Below are 14184 nucleotides of genomic sequence, written 5' to 3'. Positions count from 1 at the left end.
GCTTCCACATTTTCAGGTGTCTTTGTAGCAATACCCCACTCTCTGTGCCAATTTTCTATATTAGGCTGTTCTTGCATGGCTATAAATGCCTGAGACTGGGTAATTTATAAAGAAAAGAAGTTTAATTGGCTCACGGTTATGCAGACTGGACATTTAGGATAGTGCCCGTATCTGCTTCTAGGGAGGCCTCAGAAAGTTTACATTCCTGGAGGAAGGTGAAGAGAGAGCAAGTACTTCACATGGTGAAAGCAGAAGCCAGCAAGAGAGAGAGAGAAGTTGCTGGGAGGCAGAGAGATGCCACGCACTTTTATATGACCAGACCTTGCCAGAAGTCACTCGCTGTCATGAAGACAGCACCAAGCCATGAGAGATCTGTCTGCATAATCCAGACCACCCCCTCCCCACTGCCCCCAGCATCCCTACCTTCAGCATTAGGGATTACAATTCAACATGAGGTTTGGGCAGGGATAAATATCCAAACTATATCATATATTAGCAGGAGAAAGTATATAAGCATTTATCAAGTGCAGTTTCTTCTGTAGGAAAGAAAAGTGAATACTCAAGAAACCAGTTAGACTTAAAAGCTTATTTTACCCTTTTTATAAGAGAGAGAAGAGAGTGGGGATATGGACAATTTAGGAAGTATGAATGACTTGGGGAAAAGATGAATGGGTCCACAGAAGAAGAGGTGACAGTCTGTGACAAAGTTTGTCTGAGTGTGGTATGAACTTCCAGTTACCTCTTCTGGGATCTGAGTTAATCTCTGGTTGAGAAAACTGGGAGAGGAGAGGGGTTGTCAATGACAATTGAGAAGTTCTTTTTGGAGGATCTGTCCCTAGGCAGATAAGGGGATCCCAGAGAAAGACTCTACCTGCATCTGTTGTCCCACAGAAACCCCAGGTTTAAGGTAATCAGCTACCAAAGTGGCATATTTTGGGGTGGCATTTCCTGAACGTTTTCAGGAACAATATGTAGCCACAGACCTTAAACAATGGTCTGGCTGTATTCCAATAAAACTTCATTTACAGAAACAACTCAATACTCAGATTTGGCCCTTAGGCTGTAGTTTTCTGACCCCAGTGTTTGTTAGTGAAAAAGGAAGATCCAGTGAAGATCTCTACCTATCACAGAATGGTGAGAAGAGCGTAAGAAATACTTTAGAGAGTGGGCCAGAGGTTAGATGTATCAATCTGCTTACCATACAAATTATACAAATTACTCTAATTGCAATAGGAAGACACTGGAAAGTTTTAAGCAAAATGTGACATGTTTTGACTTTGTTCTAAAGGAGGGCTGGGTGCAGTGGCTCACACCTATAATTCCAGCACTTTGTGAAGCTGAGACTGGCAGATCACTTGCGGCCACGAGGTCCAGACCAGCTTGGACAACATGGTGAAACCCCTAGTGAACACTATACGGCTTAGACATTTCTCCACCAAACAAACAAACAAACAAACAAAACACTAGCTAAGTGTGGTGGCACGTGACTGTAGTTCCAGCTACTCAGGATGCTGAGGCATGAGAATTCCTTGAATCCATTAGGCAGAGGTTGCAGTGAGCTAAAATCATTCCACTGCACTCCAACCTGGGTGACAGAGCAAGACTCTGTCTCAAAAAAAAAAAAAAAAAGAAAGAAAGAAAGAAAAAGAAAAAGAAAGAAAGAAATAATGAAAGAAAGAAAATAGATTGATATGTAGCAAGGGCAAAAATAGATCTCTTCAGAAGCTGTTGCTGTGACCCACTGAAGACATAGTGGTTTTGACGACAGTGAGAACTAAATACATTTAATATCTACTTAGAAATGAACTAAAGGGTTTGCTGGTAGTTGGCGTGATGATTTAAAGGAGAGTGATGAGACCATATACTTGTATATAGGATACTTTTTGAAAAGGTACATGTAACTAAATTTTAACCTATTTTTATGTTTTCGTTGTTGTTCAAGCAACAAAAATTATCCCTGGTTAATACGAGCAGAAGGAAATATTATTGAAAAGATAACAGGCAGCTTCTTATAATATCAAATATAGGAAGAGAGAATTTGATTTGAGAAGAAACAAGAGGCAAGGCACAATAAAAACCTTTTCTCAAAGCCTACCTTTTAGGGAGCTGTGATGCACCTCTTTCAACACTTACATGTGCACCACCTCACCACTGGCCTCTTGACTGTCTGCCATTCCCTTAAATAATAGGAGTCAGCACCTCTGTATCGTTTCCTCAAGATTTAGTCTAGTTTGTGAAGTTCTGATTGGCCACTCCTAGGTCATGTGGCCCCGCTGCACATGAAAGGTGAGAAAGCACTGTAGTGAGAGGTGGCTTCTGACACCTTCCCTGGCCTCATGCTAATTCCAGCCATGATCATCTCTTACCTCGTCGTTGAAATAGTTTTCTGGTTCACCGCCCAATTTCCCCAACGGATCTTCCACTGGACAGACAGTACAATCTTTTTTAAATGCAAAAGTTGTCATGCGATGCCCTTTGTTCAGATACTTCAATAGCTTTTACCGTTCTTGGGAGACAGACCCAAAGCTTTACCTATGAGATATCGTATACTCTGGCTCTGTCTCTCTTTCTAGCCTCAATTCTCCCCTATCTCAACTCCTGCCCACATTCATGTCTTTGGAAAGTATGCTTTATGTACCTTTGAGTCACTGAGTCTTTGTAAATAGTGTTTTCTCTGCCTAGGAAACAGTTTTGTTTCCTCTTATTGAGTTAATTCCTCTTCCTCTTTCAGATTATAGCTTGGACATGCAGCCCTCCCTGACTAGATAAGGCCTTGTATGAAAAGCTATCAGAGGAGAGAGATTTATTGAAGTTAAGGGGTAAGGATGACTGTAAATAAAAGAGCACTTCCCAGGTGCTAGCTATTACCGCTTTCATTTTATGTCATTTATTCCTCACAAAAACATTTTGAGATAAATCAACTATTGTCCCCATGATTTAAATAAATACAATGAGGCCTACAGATGCGGATTCCATGCAGCTAAGACGTGGCAAAGAAATAATGAGAATCCAAGTCTTTGATCTTCATATTCCTGCCCTTTGGCTGTTCTGCTGTGAGACCACATTCAGGAGCTTGGACTGTACCCATGGTAACATGAGGAGAGATTCTTACATTTCAGGTTTAGAAATGATCACTCTGGATGAGAGAGGCAATAAATGAGTTGAAAGGCTGTTATGTAAACCAGGTGAAGCCAGGTGAGAGATCGGAAAGCCTGCATTCAATGATAAAATGCAGATGCGTTCCTGTAATGATAACTTCTTATGAGAACCAGGTCTTAAGATTAGCTTAGAAAGAGGGAGGCTGCAGCCAAATTACACCTATAAATAGTGAAAGCCTTAACAACAAGATAGTGACTGTATCTCAAACAAACAAAATAAGATAGGGAGCAAGGTCTGAGTTACGAGTATTTTAACCTAAGGGTAGGAATGAAGAGCTCACTCTGAACTTGAATGTCAAGCCTTGGGCCAAACTCAATAGTAACCTCCCTTCTTGCCCCAGGCCCTTCTCCATAGTAGTGCTTTGTTTTGTGTCCTGGATGGTAGTTATTTACTATCAGAGATTGTTTGTTTGTATTGTTTTCATGTTTGTTGATACTCGCCTCTTTAATGTAAACTCCAACATACTGCAATTCTGTTTTCCGTGCCTAAGAGTGGGTGGGTCTGTCACATAGTAGGAGCTGTTTTTTTTTTTTTTTTGAGACGGAGTCTCGCTCTGTCTCCAGGCTGGAGTTCAGTGGCGCAATCTCGGCTCACCACAACCTCCACCTCCTGGGTTCAAGCAATTCTCCTGCCTTAGCCTCCCGAGTAGCTGGGACTACAGGTGCATGCCACCACGCCCAGCTAATTTTTGTATTTTTAGTAGAGATGGGGTTTCACCATGTTGGCCAGGATGGTCTCGATCTCTTGACCTCATGATCCACCCACTTCGGCCTCCCAAATGAACTCAGTTTTTTTTGTTTGTTTGTTTGTTTTTTAAAAAAAAGAATTAAAAGAAAATGAGAGGCTGGGCACAGTGGCTCACGCCTGTAATCCTAGCACTTTGGGAGGCCTAAGTGGTTGGATCACCTGAGGTCAGGAGTTCAAGACCAGCCTGGCCATCAGGGTGAAACCGCACCTTAAAAAAAAAAATGTGAAAAATAAAAAAATAATAAAAGAAAACAAGAATGAAAATAATGGTAGCAAATACTCCCATGGGGAATTTAGAGACTGTTGGGGGAATTGCTTTCTTTATACAATGAAAAGAGACTGAACAGTGGTCTTTTAAAGGGACATCGGATCTCATGTTAGCTGACTTCTTTGCCAACCCAGACCCAGATCAAGGTAAAAATCTAAGCAATTTGGGCTAACATCCAACCAAGACAGGGATGGGCCTGATTTTCAAGATAAGAATAAGAGAAAGTTGCAGAACCATCTTAGTAAAACATGTACACACAATTTAAGACAAAGAATAAGCATGATAATCACCTTGTGATTTCTTTAACCTGTTGACTTTGCCAAGCTTGTCATTCCTGTCTCCTTTAGTCTTGTTCCTAAAGTAATACATAGTAAAGGTATAAATAGTAATAAAATGTTGAAATTGAGTTGGATAGATTTGTGTGTGTGTATATGAGTGTGTGTGTGTGTGTATGTGTGTGTGTGTGTGGTGTTTTCAGGTATTTGTGTTGACAACAAGGAGCAGGGGATCTCCCATGTAGGGATGGTTGTAAAAAAGAAAGGAAATTTGGCTGGTCATAGTGGCTCACATCTGTAATCCCAACACTATGGGAGGCTGAGGCCAGAGGATTGCTTGAGTTCAGGAGTTCAAGACCAGCCTGGTCAATGCAGTGGGACCCTGTCTCTAAAAATAAATAAAAAATTATCCAGGCATAGTGGCACACATCTATAGTCTCAGCTACTTAGTTGGAAAGCTGAGGCAGGAAGATGGCTTGAGCCAAGGAGATTGAGGATGCAGTGAGTTCTGATCATGCCTGTACTCCAGCTTAGGTGACAGAGAAAGACCTTGTTTCAAAATTCCTGAGCTTAGATAGAAATATGTATTGGGAACTATATGCTCTCTGCCATAGTGTCCTGCTAGAGGAGCATCCTTTGAGAGTGAAAACAAGTGTTCTGATATTCTACAGAGGAAGAAACTGAGTTCTCATGGGTATTACTGGAAAAGGGTCCTGATCCAGACCCCAATAGAGGGTTCTTGGATCTCACACAAGAAAGAATTCCCAGTCAGCCTTAGGAAGATTTCAGGCCTCAGGCTCCTGCATAATTCCATGGCAAGAAGTTGTAAAACAGGTTTTGAGCAAAATAGCAACATAGCCTAATTTGGCCAGGTGTTGTCCTAACTCTTAATAATTCTCTCTCTCTTTGCTCCGCAGCACCAAAAGCCCACCCAAATGTACCATCCAACTGCACCTTTTTCACTGGCCTACTCTTCAGCTACTCTGGGTCCTATCCTTCCCTGTCTCCTCCTCCCCCCTGAGAACTCCACCTAAGTAAGCCTGTCTTCAAAGGCAAAGACCTGCATACAGAATTAGGCCATCTCTTCTACTCTCTACTCCATCAGCTCTCAAATTTCCACCAAAACTTATCTCATCTAATAGTTGTCAGAAAAGTAACTTGAGCACTGATGACTTCATGTGTTAACTACTTCAGGTCCTTTACATAGTCAAGAAGGCACTTGTTAATCTCAAAGACCACAAACATTCAGAATTGGATTTTTTGAAGAAACATTATACCTTTTTTGTGGTGCATCTCAAAGTATACAAAGCAGACAATTCATATTAATGTATTGTGTTAAGTAGATGCTAGAGAAAAGATCCAGTTTTATCATCAGTGTCTTAACCACTGTGTTGGACCCTCGATATGCTAATGAAAAACTTATCTTGAAGAGCAATCTACAAGAGGAGTTTACCTGGTAAGTTGCTGAATTATAGAGGAGGTGCCAAAATGGCAGAGGAATGGCTTCAAAATTGATAAGTCCAATTGAGATGCTTTTGTGTATTGGAAACAGGGACAAATAAACAGGATGTGCATATGTTTTGTTGAGAATGTTCCTTGCTGTGTTTATAGCTTATTTGAAATGTGCTAAATCATTTAAAGTTTCTCCTTAAATGCATACTAAGATTTAGAAAGCTGAAGTTTAAAAGTATTCTACTGGTCACAGTAGATTAAGAAATGTTTCTGTGTCTGAACTTAATACAGTGAGTAAGATATGAGAAAAATGGGTATCAGGGTTGGAGTTACCGACCCTTCTAACTTCCCCCCACCCCCGCTCAGTCCTCCTCATGGGATGAAGTAAATCAGGGAGTCTCTCATTGCTTTCCTCAGTGTCTGTGGGCATTTAATAAACATGGATGGCATTCTAAGGAAATGCTTCACCATTCTGACTACATTGCCTCTTCTCCGGCCTCATCTATAAAAGAACTCTATGTCATTTCTAAGCAAAGAAATGGCTGTGCTTTTACTACATTTGTCATTCTTATCTGGCAGAATAGACCTTACCTGATTCAGTGTTTTCTTTTGAACTTATATCCTACAGTTTTGTAATGATAGCTGATAATAATTTCCATTTGCAATTAAAAATAAATGCTTAAACCAATGAAATAGCTGCCATCAGTTTCTAGGGAGCAATATGCAAAAAATTACAGAAGTAGGAACATTGCAAATGCTTTCTCATTGTAGAATTGATGGTGACAAGAAAATTATGTAAGGATTGAAGCATTTTTAAGGCTGAGTTTTAATCCTACGAAACACAAATGTTAAATATAAAATTCCAGCCAATCAACAAGTGCTAGTCTCTATTATTTAACGGTAAACAGTTGGAAAAGTGCTCAAATTAACACAACATACTATATAAGAGAGTAATAGACATTTTGTCTAGTCCATGTGACAAAAAAGGCCTCCATAAACTTCTTTGCTCATTGGGTAGGCTGAGAAATGGGTCAGACTGAATATGATTCATTTGGTTACAATTTATCATTTAGCCTAAAGAAAACTGGCTTTTTAAAAATGCATTATTTATATGGTTGGAGATTCAAGAAATGGATGAGCAAAGTGTATAGACCTAAACAGAATCTCAATGCTTGCTTTGGGTAAGTTGAAATTAATGATCACAATAGTGAACCACATCAGGAAACACGGTGAGTTTGGGGCCGAATTTTTAGTTGTAACTTGTATCTCTCAAATTGTTACATTATTCAGCAATAAATTTCCAACACATTCAAATTTGCTCACTTGTAACTTGTATTAATTGAAAACTCATTCACTTTGGAAGGTGTTTTGAAAGAGTCTTATTTATAACAGTTGCTAGTACCCCTGGAATTCAAAATGATGCCAACTGAATGCCATTTCAAATAAAACCTTTTTTTTTTCTTTTGGCAGCAGAAAAGAGCAGAGTCCCACAGTAGCTCTTGATTTATGAACAGTGCTTTCTAACTCTCAGACTCCCATCATGTGTGTAGTTCCCTTGAAGGAAATAGATTGGACACATTTAACAAGAAAACAATTCTATCTCCATATCTGCTTTTTAATTTGAAATTATATGGACCTTCGATTATACTTCATCCCGCTCTCATGCCTCCTATGACCAGTTGAGAGAGTGGACACTGAGAACCCTATAACAGGTTCTTATTTGTAAAATATTGTTCAATGACAAATCAGTCAGATAGAAACCTCCAGGGTATGGTGGCTGTTATGGACAAAATTTGTGGAAATATCTTACATTCAACCTTCCAGTAAGCATTTTCGCTGGTCACATCCTGAAATTATACAACTGGCTTTCCCAAAACCTGGTTGAAATGCTGACAAAGGAGAGGATATAACTACTCAGAACAGATCTGGAGATGAGTGAATGAAGTGGCCGATAGGTAGGTAGAGGACAGAGTGAAATCCATACATGCTTTAGAGGAGTTTCTGGCTTTAAGCGGAGTCCATCCTTAAAGTGGTGGGTGCATTAAACAAAGAGTTTATTGTAAAGTGGGCCTGATCCCTGGAGGAAAAGAAAAATGATTCTTTTTCACTGGAGAGAAGTTAACTCTTTCTGTCCTTCTGTAGCAGAGAAGGTGCTGAATACGTATTTAGTGATGAATTTCCCTGGTTGGTTCCAAGGGGCCTTTATGTCAGGAATAGTATTTATCCATACTGCATTTTCTATGTAGTAGAGAGGTAGGATTCCCTAAACTCCCTCTGTTATACTCCCTTTATCCCATCTAGCACAGGTAGAATGTGTAAAACACATATTCTAATAGTTACTGAGCTATTAAAATTGGTTACAGTACTTCCATTTTTATTTGTTTTGCATAGAAGTAAGTCAAGATGATTTTGATGTTGCAGCTTTAAATTTCACTTTCAGATTTGAGCTGGGAAATCCATTGGCCTATTGTGCCACGGATGCTAAAAATGATAAGGGCTGCATGTTCTGCCTTGATCTTTTCAAGACTGAATTTGGAGGTACAAACATTATTTTGCCTAAGGATGTCTGTGAAAGCATCAGGAAAACACTGAACAGCCAGAGAGAGGGTTCAACTGTAGCGTGCTCCCTTTAAGAGGGAAATGAGATTAGCAACTTTGGCAAATTTTCGGGTTTCTATTCAGAGGGAAAGAGAAGAGCTGCCAGTGTCCAAAAAAGAAAAAAGAAAAGGATGGATGTTATGAGACAAAGGCAGAAGCAATTTTACACCTTTCTGAAAGCTTACCTGGGAGTGGTTTTAGCTCCACAGAGGTTAAGAAAGATGCCTTTTTTCTTTCTTTCTTTCAAGAGTAAAGGTGGAGCTAGGGGAAAATGAGTTTAATGTGAAGTAGTGCCCCTGTCAGTTCTGTTTGTCCTGGGAAATACACAAGGAAGAAAAGCCTCCATGGAAGACAGAGGAAGCACCAGGTGCTGAAGGTGAGGGGTTACCTATTACAGTAATGAGTATGAAAAAGTTACATTATGATATGAAAGTAGAAACTCTTTATTGCATCCTTCTTCTAAGGAACAACCATCTGACTTAAACAGGAAGCTTATGACTGATAGATACATGTCTGAATTGTATTTTTATATTAGCAATTACTTTGTTTTCTAAATGCCCTCATGCAAGAAGAGTTTATAAAAATGAAGTAGGTCAGAAAAGTTGGTGAGGCATCATTTGGGATAATCACAGTGTTTACCCAAGCCTTATTCATATCTAAAAATGTTATTTTCTCTAATTGCATATTTGTCTCTATAATGACTGGTTGAATTCTAAACTGAAATGAGTAATCAATATTGTGCCACTAATGTTCAGATGAAGTCTTAGCTATTTAAGATGATACGACACTGCTCCAAATTTGGCCAGTTGCTATAAAGATGGAAATTGAAAGCTAAAAAGTGTGTGTTTTTTTTTTGTTGTTGTTGTTGTTATTTTTTTAGGTTTTCACTGAAAACTCAAACCAAGAAATAGCAAAACGTCTAGAATTCTTACTACCAGAAAACTTACCTGGATACTCTAAGAACACAGGAAAGAATGAGCTATTACGGTAGCAGCTATCATATCGTAAATGTGGATGCAAAATACCCAGGCTACCCACCAGAGCACATTATAGCTGAGAAGAGAAGAGCGAGAAGACGATTGCTTCACAAAGATGGCAGCTGCAATGTCTACTTCAAGCACATATTTGGAGAATGGGGAAGCTACGTGGTCGACATTTTCACCACTCTTGTGGACACCAAGTGGCGCCATATGTTTGTGATATTTTCTTTATCTTATATTCTCTCCTGGTTGATATTTGGCTCTGTCTTTTGGCTAATAGCCCTTCATCATGGTGATCTATTAAATGATCCAGACATCACACCTTGCGTTGACAACGTCCATTCTTTCACAGGGGCCTTTTTGTTCTCCCTTGAGACACAAACCACCATAGGATACGGTTATCGCTGTGTTACTGAAGAATGCTCTGTGGCAGTGCTCATGGTGATCCTCCAGTCCATCTTAAGTTGCATCATAAACACCTTTATCATTGGAGCTGCCTTGGCCAAAATGGCAACTGCTCGAAAGAGAGCCCAAACCATTCGTTTCAGCTACTTTGCACTTATAGGCATGAGGGATGGGAAGCTTTGTCTCATGTGGCGTATTGGTGATTTTCGGCCAAACCACGTGGTAGAAGGAACAGTTAGAGCCCAACTTCTTCGCTACACAGAAGATAGTGAAGGGAGGATGATGATGGCATTTAAAGACCTCAAGTTAGTCAATGACCAGATTATCCTGGTCACTCCGGTAACTATCGTCCATGAAATTGACCATGAGAGCCCTCTGTATGCCCTTGACCGCAAAGCAGTAGCCAAAGATAACTTTGAGATTTTGGTGACATTTATCTACACTGGTGATTCCACTGGAACATCTCACCAATCTAGAAGCTCCTATATTCCCCGAGAAATTCTCTGGGGCCATAGGTTTAATGATGTCTTGGAAGTTAAGAGGAAGTATTATAAAGTGAACTGCTTACAGTTTGAAGGAAGTGTGGAAGTCTATGCCCCCTTTTGCAGTGCCAAGCAACTGGACTGGAAAGACCAGCAGCTCCACATAGAAAAAGCACCGCCAGTTCGAGGATCCTGCGCATCAGACACCAAGGCAAGACGAAGGTCATTTAGCGCAGTTGCCATTGTCAGCAGCTGTGAAAACCCTGAGGAAACCACCACTTCTGCCACACATGAGTATAGGGAACCGCCTTATCAGAAAGCTCTCCTGACTTTAAACAGAATCTCCGTAGAATCTCAAATGTAGTTCTAAATTGTGATTATGAAGGCGACCACTAGATCATTTTATCTTCCAGCCAGTCACCATAGACAAGTCATTGTAAACGTGGCTTTTTTTTAAACGTGTTATAGCTATGTTTTATAATGATGCTGGGTAAGTAGAGTAAGTTAAACTTGGTAAAAGATAATCTAAAATTCCATAGCTCTCAATTATTAAAATTTTTCTCTTTAGCCAATTTTGTATTAAGAATGCTATTAAGAAGCCTAATTGATTAAAATTTATCTTTTTTATCTTATATACTTGTATCTTCAGTTGGAGCTGTAGTATTCAAAAATGGGGAATGAAGGCAGGAAGGAGGCTGGAATAAATAAAAATAAAATGACAAGTAAACCAGCATAAATAATACATGTTTAAATATGTCAGCATTGATAATGCTATGAAGATTTCCTATAAAAAGTATATCTAACCAAGATATGCAAAAGATGCATTCAGTAAGCTGTAATGTTGAGACACATAACTGTGAAATCAGCTTACCAGTTCAAGTCACCAGCTTTGTCTCTTGGACTGTCTTGGTTTCAGCAAGCATAGCGAGTGGCTGTAATAAATTGTCCATGCCTCCAATTCCACTGCCACTTGCCAGTTAGTAATCAATGGGTGCTAGAAGCTATGTTTTCTCTAACCAATGAGGCAGAAGAAAAGTTGACAGTATTTAGAGCAGCATTTCTCTCTTAAATTCCCTGGCTGATTCCAACAAATGGAGAGCAGAAACAAGGAAACCATGACTTTTCTAGGTCCTCTGAGAAGGGGAATTTCTATGTTCATGTCCTGCTTTCTTCCAGGACGTGACCAAGGGACAAGATCATACAGATGAAGTGAGGGGATGGTTAGCAGTGATAAACAGTCTCAGACCCTTGGAGAGAAACTGTTGCTAGTTTGCTGGTCCCAAAAGATTGCAACTTAGGCTGCTACATAAAGGATAGAACCTTTTTGGGGGGAAGGTGGAGAGGGAGATACTCATTTGTGCCCATAAGCAGTTATGTATGCTTCCTGTCTTGGTTACCGTATAAGACACAAGTGACTCGAGTTGTGGATTGCAAGAAACTCTTCTATTGAACTTGGAACAACCATTTACATGAAGGATTTTGTGAGATAGAATTTAATTAAAGTGATTTTAATGCACAATAAGTGGATAATCTGAGTACAATGAAGTTTCTTAAATTTTAGAACATAAGTTTGTATACTCTATTTTCACATTAAAAGATGTTAATCATGATTACTTTAAGCCCACATCCACTGGCCTATGAGTAAAGAGTCACTTTAAACTTTATAAATCAAACAGATATTAGGTATATTTAGGAACGTTCAGAATTATTTGTATTTTGTTTCTGTTTTACGTTGTTGCTGCACTGGCAATAAGTATGTGCCACAGTTTTTATTTGTTTATTTTATTTAAGTACACGCACACAGACACATACACACAGTTTTTGCTTTTTCTGGAAAATACTTCTTTTTCTCTCTCTCCATTTAAATTAAAACACACAAGTAAATGAAATGAATGACAGTTCAAGATTATAAATAAAAGTAAAATACACAGGTATAGGTATGTAGAGTGCTTTTCTGTTTTCTTTTCTGTTTTGTTTTTGTTTTCTTTTGTTTTTCCTTCCTTTCTTCCCTCCTTCCCTCCTCCCCTCATCCTTCCCTTTTTCCTTCCTTTCCCTCTGTTTTTTTTTGGCCTGGGAGTAATAAAGTTACTTTTTAAATGCACATGTGCAATCTTTTATTCCTCTTGTTTTATGGATAAGAGATTTGTTCAGGTCAAAAGTTGTAAAACTCTTCTGAAGCTTAATATTAGAGACCCAAGTAATGACCGTTTTTAGTCTTGTTTGAGGAATGTAAACTCCATTTAAAAAATTACGCACACTGTAGATTTGGATTTTACAGCAGCAATTACTTGGCTAAATAAGAGTACTGCAATATTGTAAGTAGAAAACAGCCATCAAGACAATAAACAAAAATGCTTTAAAACTTTTTTAGTCTGTTTTACCTACATCTAGTTTCATTTCACTTTGCTTTGTTGACTCTGCTACCACTGACGTTTGCCTTGTCAATATCAGAATAGGGGCATCAATGTCCCGTGAAATACATTTCGTTGTGCTATGAGCCTCTATACTCAAACGCTTGTACTTGGAAGAGAATGTAAAGTCAGCGTTTCTATGTAATATTTATCTCTAATTTTCTGCGTAATTTTATAATATACTTTGATACCTGCAATGAGTTACTTAATAATAAAGATCTTAAAATAATGCAAAAAGTGTGTGCACATACCTATTTTCTCTGGTATAAGTTCTCTTTGCTGATGTGGTCAGCATTGGGCATAGTACACCAAAAATAAGAACGCTTCTTCATATAAATAGAACACAGGCAGCATTGTAAAGCATTTTTGTGGGTTTTTTTTTTTTAACAGTGTGGAGAACAGGTGTATCTGAAATAAAGATCAGTTGCTTCTGTAAGTATCACAAGAAGGTTCTATGTTAAATGGCAATTCTAGTTTCAAATGCCCTGCAAATAATGAGAAGTAGGTTGAGTATTTTTTCTTAGGCCATCTACCTTTTCCCTCAAAATGAAAGTATTAAATGAAGTTAATTAGATAAAAAACCAAATTGTGGCATCAAGATATTGCTCCACTATGTGTTACAGTTTCTGAACAGGGCCCTGGAGAAGTGAATAAGACTAGAGAGACAGAAGAAAATATTATTTTCATGTGCCACCAGATTAGTGAGTATTATCAAGTGATTTCTGCAGCAATTTAATCCCCACAATAACATAGTCAGGTGGATATTTTTAATTTCCATTTGATCGACTCTCCAATTATCTTCTTTTCCCTAACAAATTCCTAAAGGGAAAACAATGTACTCAGGTAAAAAAAAAACAAACAAACAGAAAAACAGCTGTATTTCCAGTCCCAATGGAAGTTGCTGGAGGATAGGGTTAACTGGTATAGTTCTGCCACATGAGATGTTAGCAGGAATCGTTGGGTGTGGCTTTTATGAAAGCTTTTAAGCTGACTTGGCTGGCACGAGCCCCTTTACTCCCCCTGCTCACCCTTCTCTCCATCTGGACCTCTAACTTGGTAGCTTATGCTCTTGAAGCCACCTTGTAAGAATGCAAATCAAGGATAACCCCTACAAGGGAAAACAGAAAGTATTGGAAAGGCTGCAGCCCTAGATTGCATATGTCCAGATGTCTTTTCCAAGAGTGAAAATAAACATGATTTCTAATTGACACAGTGAGCAATACATCTAAGGGAAATTATCCACGAAGCCAGGATAGTAAGAAAAAAAAAAAAGATACACAACCTAGGTCCAACTCGTGCTTGTCTGTGACAGTTGACAGAATCGGTGACTGTGGAAACAGCATACTTGCAAAGGAGTTGACGAAATGCCACTATTGTAAGACAAACACAAAGTTATTGCTTTTGGCC

The 14184-nt window shown here is 39.0% G+C and overlaps 1 protein-coding gene across 5 annotated transcripts in view; it reads left to right on the top strand.

Moving 5' to 3' along the window:
• KCNJ16 (potassium inwardly rectifying channel subfamily J member 16) overlaps window positions 1-13008 on the top strand; it is a 58843-nt gene extending 45835 nt beyond the window's left edge. For 4 of the 5 annotated variants that reach the window (XM_012453816.3, XM_012453813.3, XM_064369202.1 and 1 more), the window contains one exon: window positions 9380-13008. In XM_012453816.3, coding sequence (XP_012309239.1) covers window positions 9474-10730 — 1257 coding nt within the window. In that variant the 5' untranslated portion in view covers window positions 9380-9473 and the 3' untranslated portion in view covers window positions 10731-13008. Of the gene's footprint in view, window positions 1-8207; window positions 8876-9379 lie in introns of those variants that run through there. The other variant, XM_012453814.3, reaches the window with a different exon arrangement.
• The last annotated feature ends 1176 nt before the right edge of the window (window positions 13009-14184 follow it).

The sequence above is a fragment of the Aotus nancymaae genome, unplaced genomic scaffold (assembly GCF_030222135.1).
Source record: "Aotus nancymaae isolate 86718 unplaced genomic scaffold, 86718_ANA_hifiasm-v0.15.2.pri h1tg000089l, whole genome shotgun sequence".
In the NCBI taxonomy this organism is placed as follows: Eukaryota; Metazoa; Chordata; class Mammalia; order Primates; family Aotidae; genus Aotus; species Aotus nancymaae.
The sequence above is the reverse complement of the archived record's forward strand: the minus strand, read 5'-3'. Positions and strand labels throughout refer to the sequence as shown.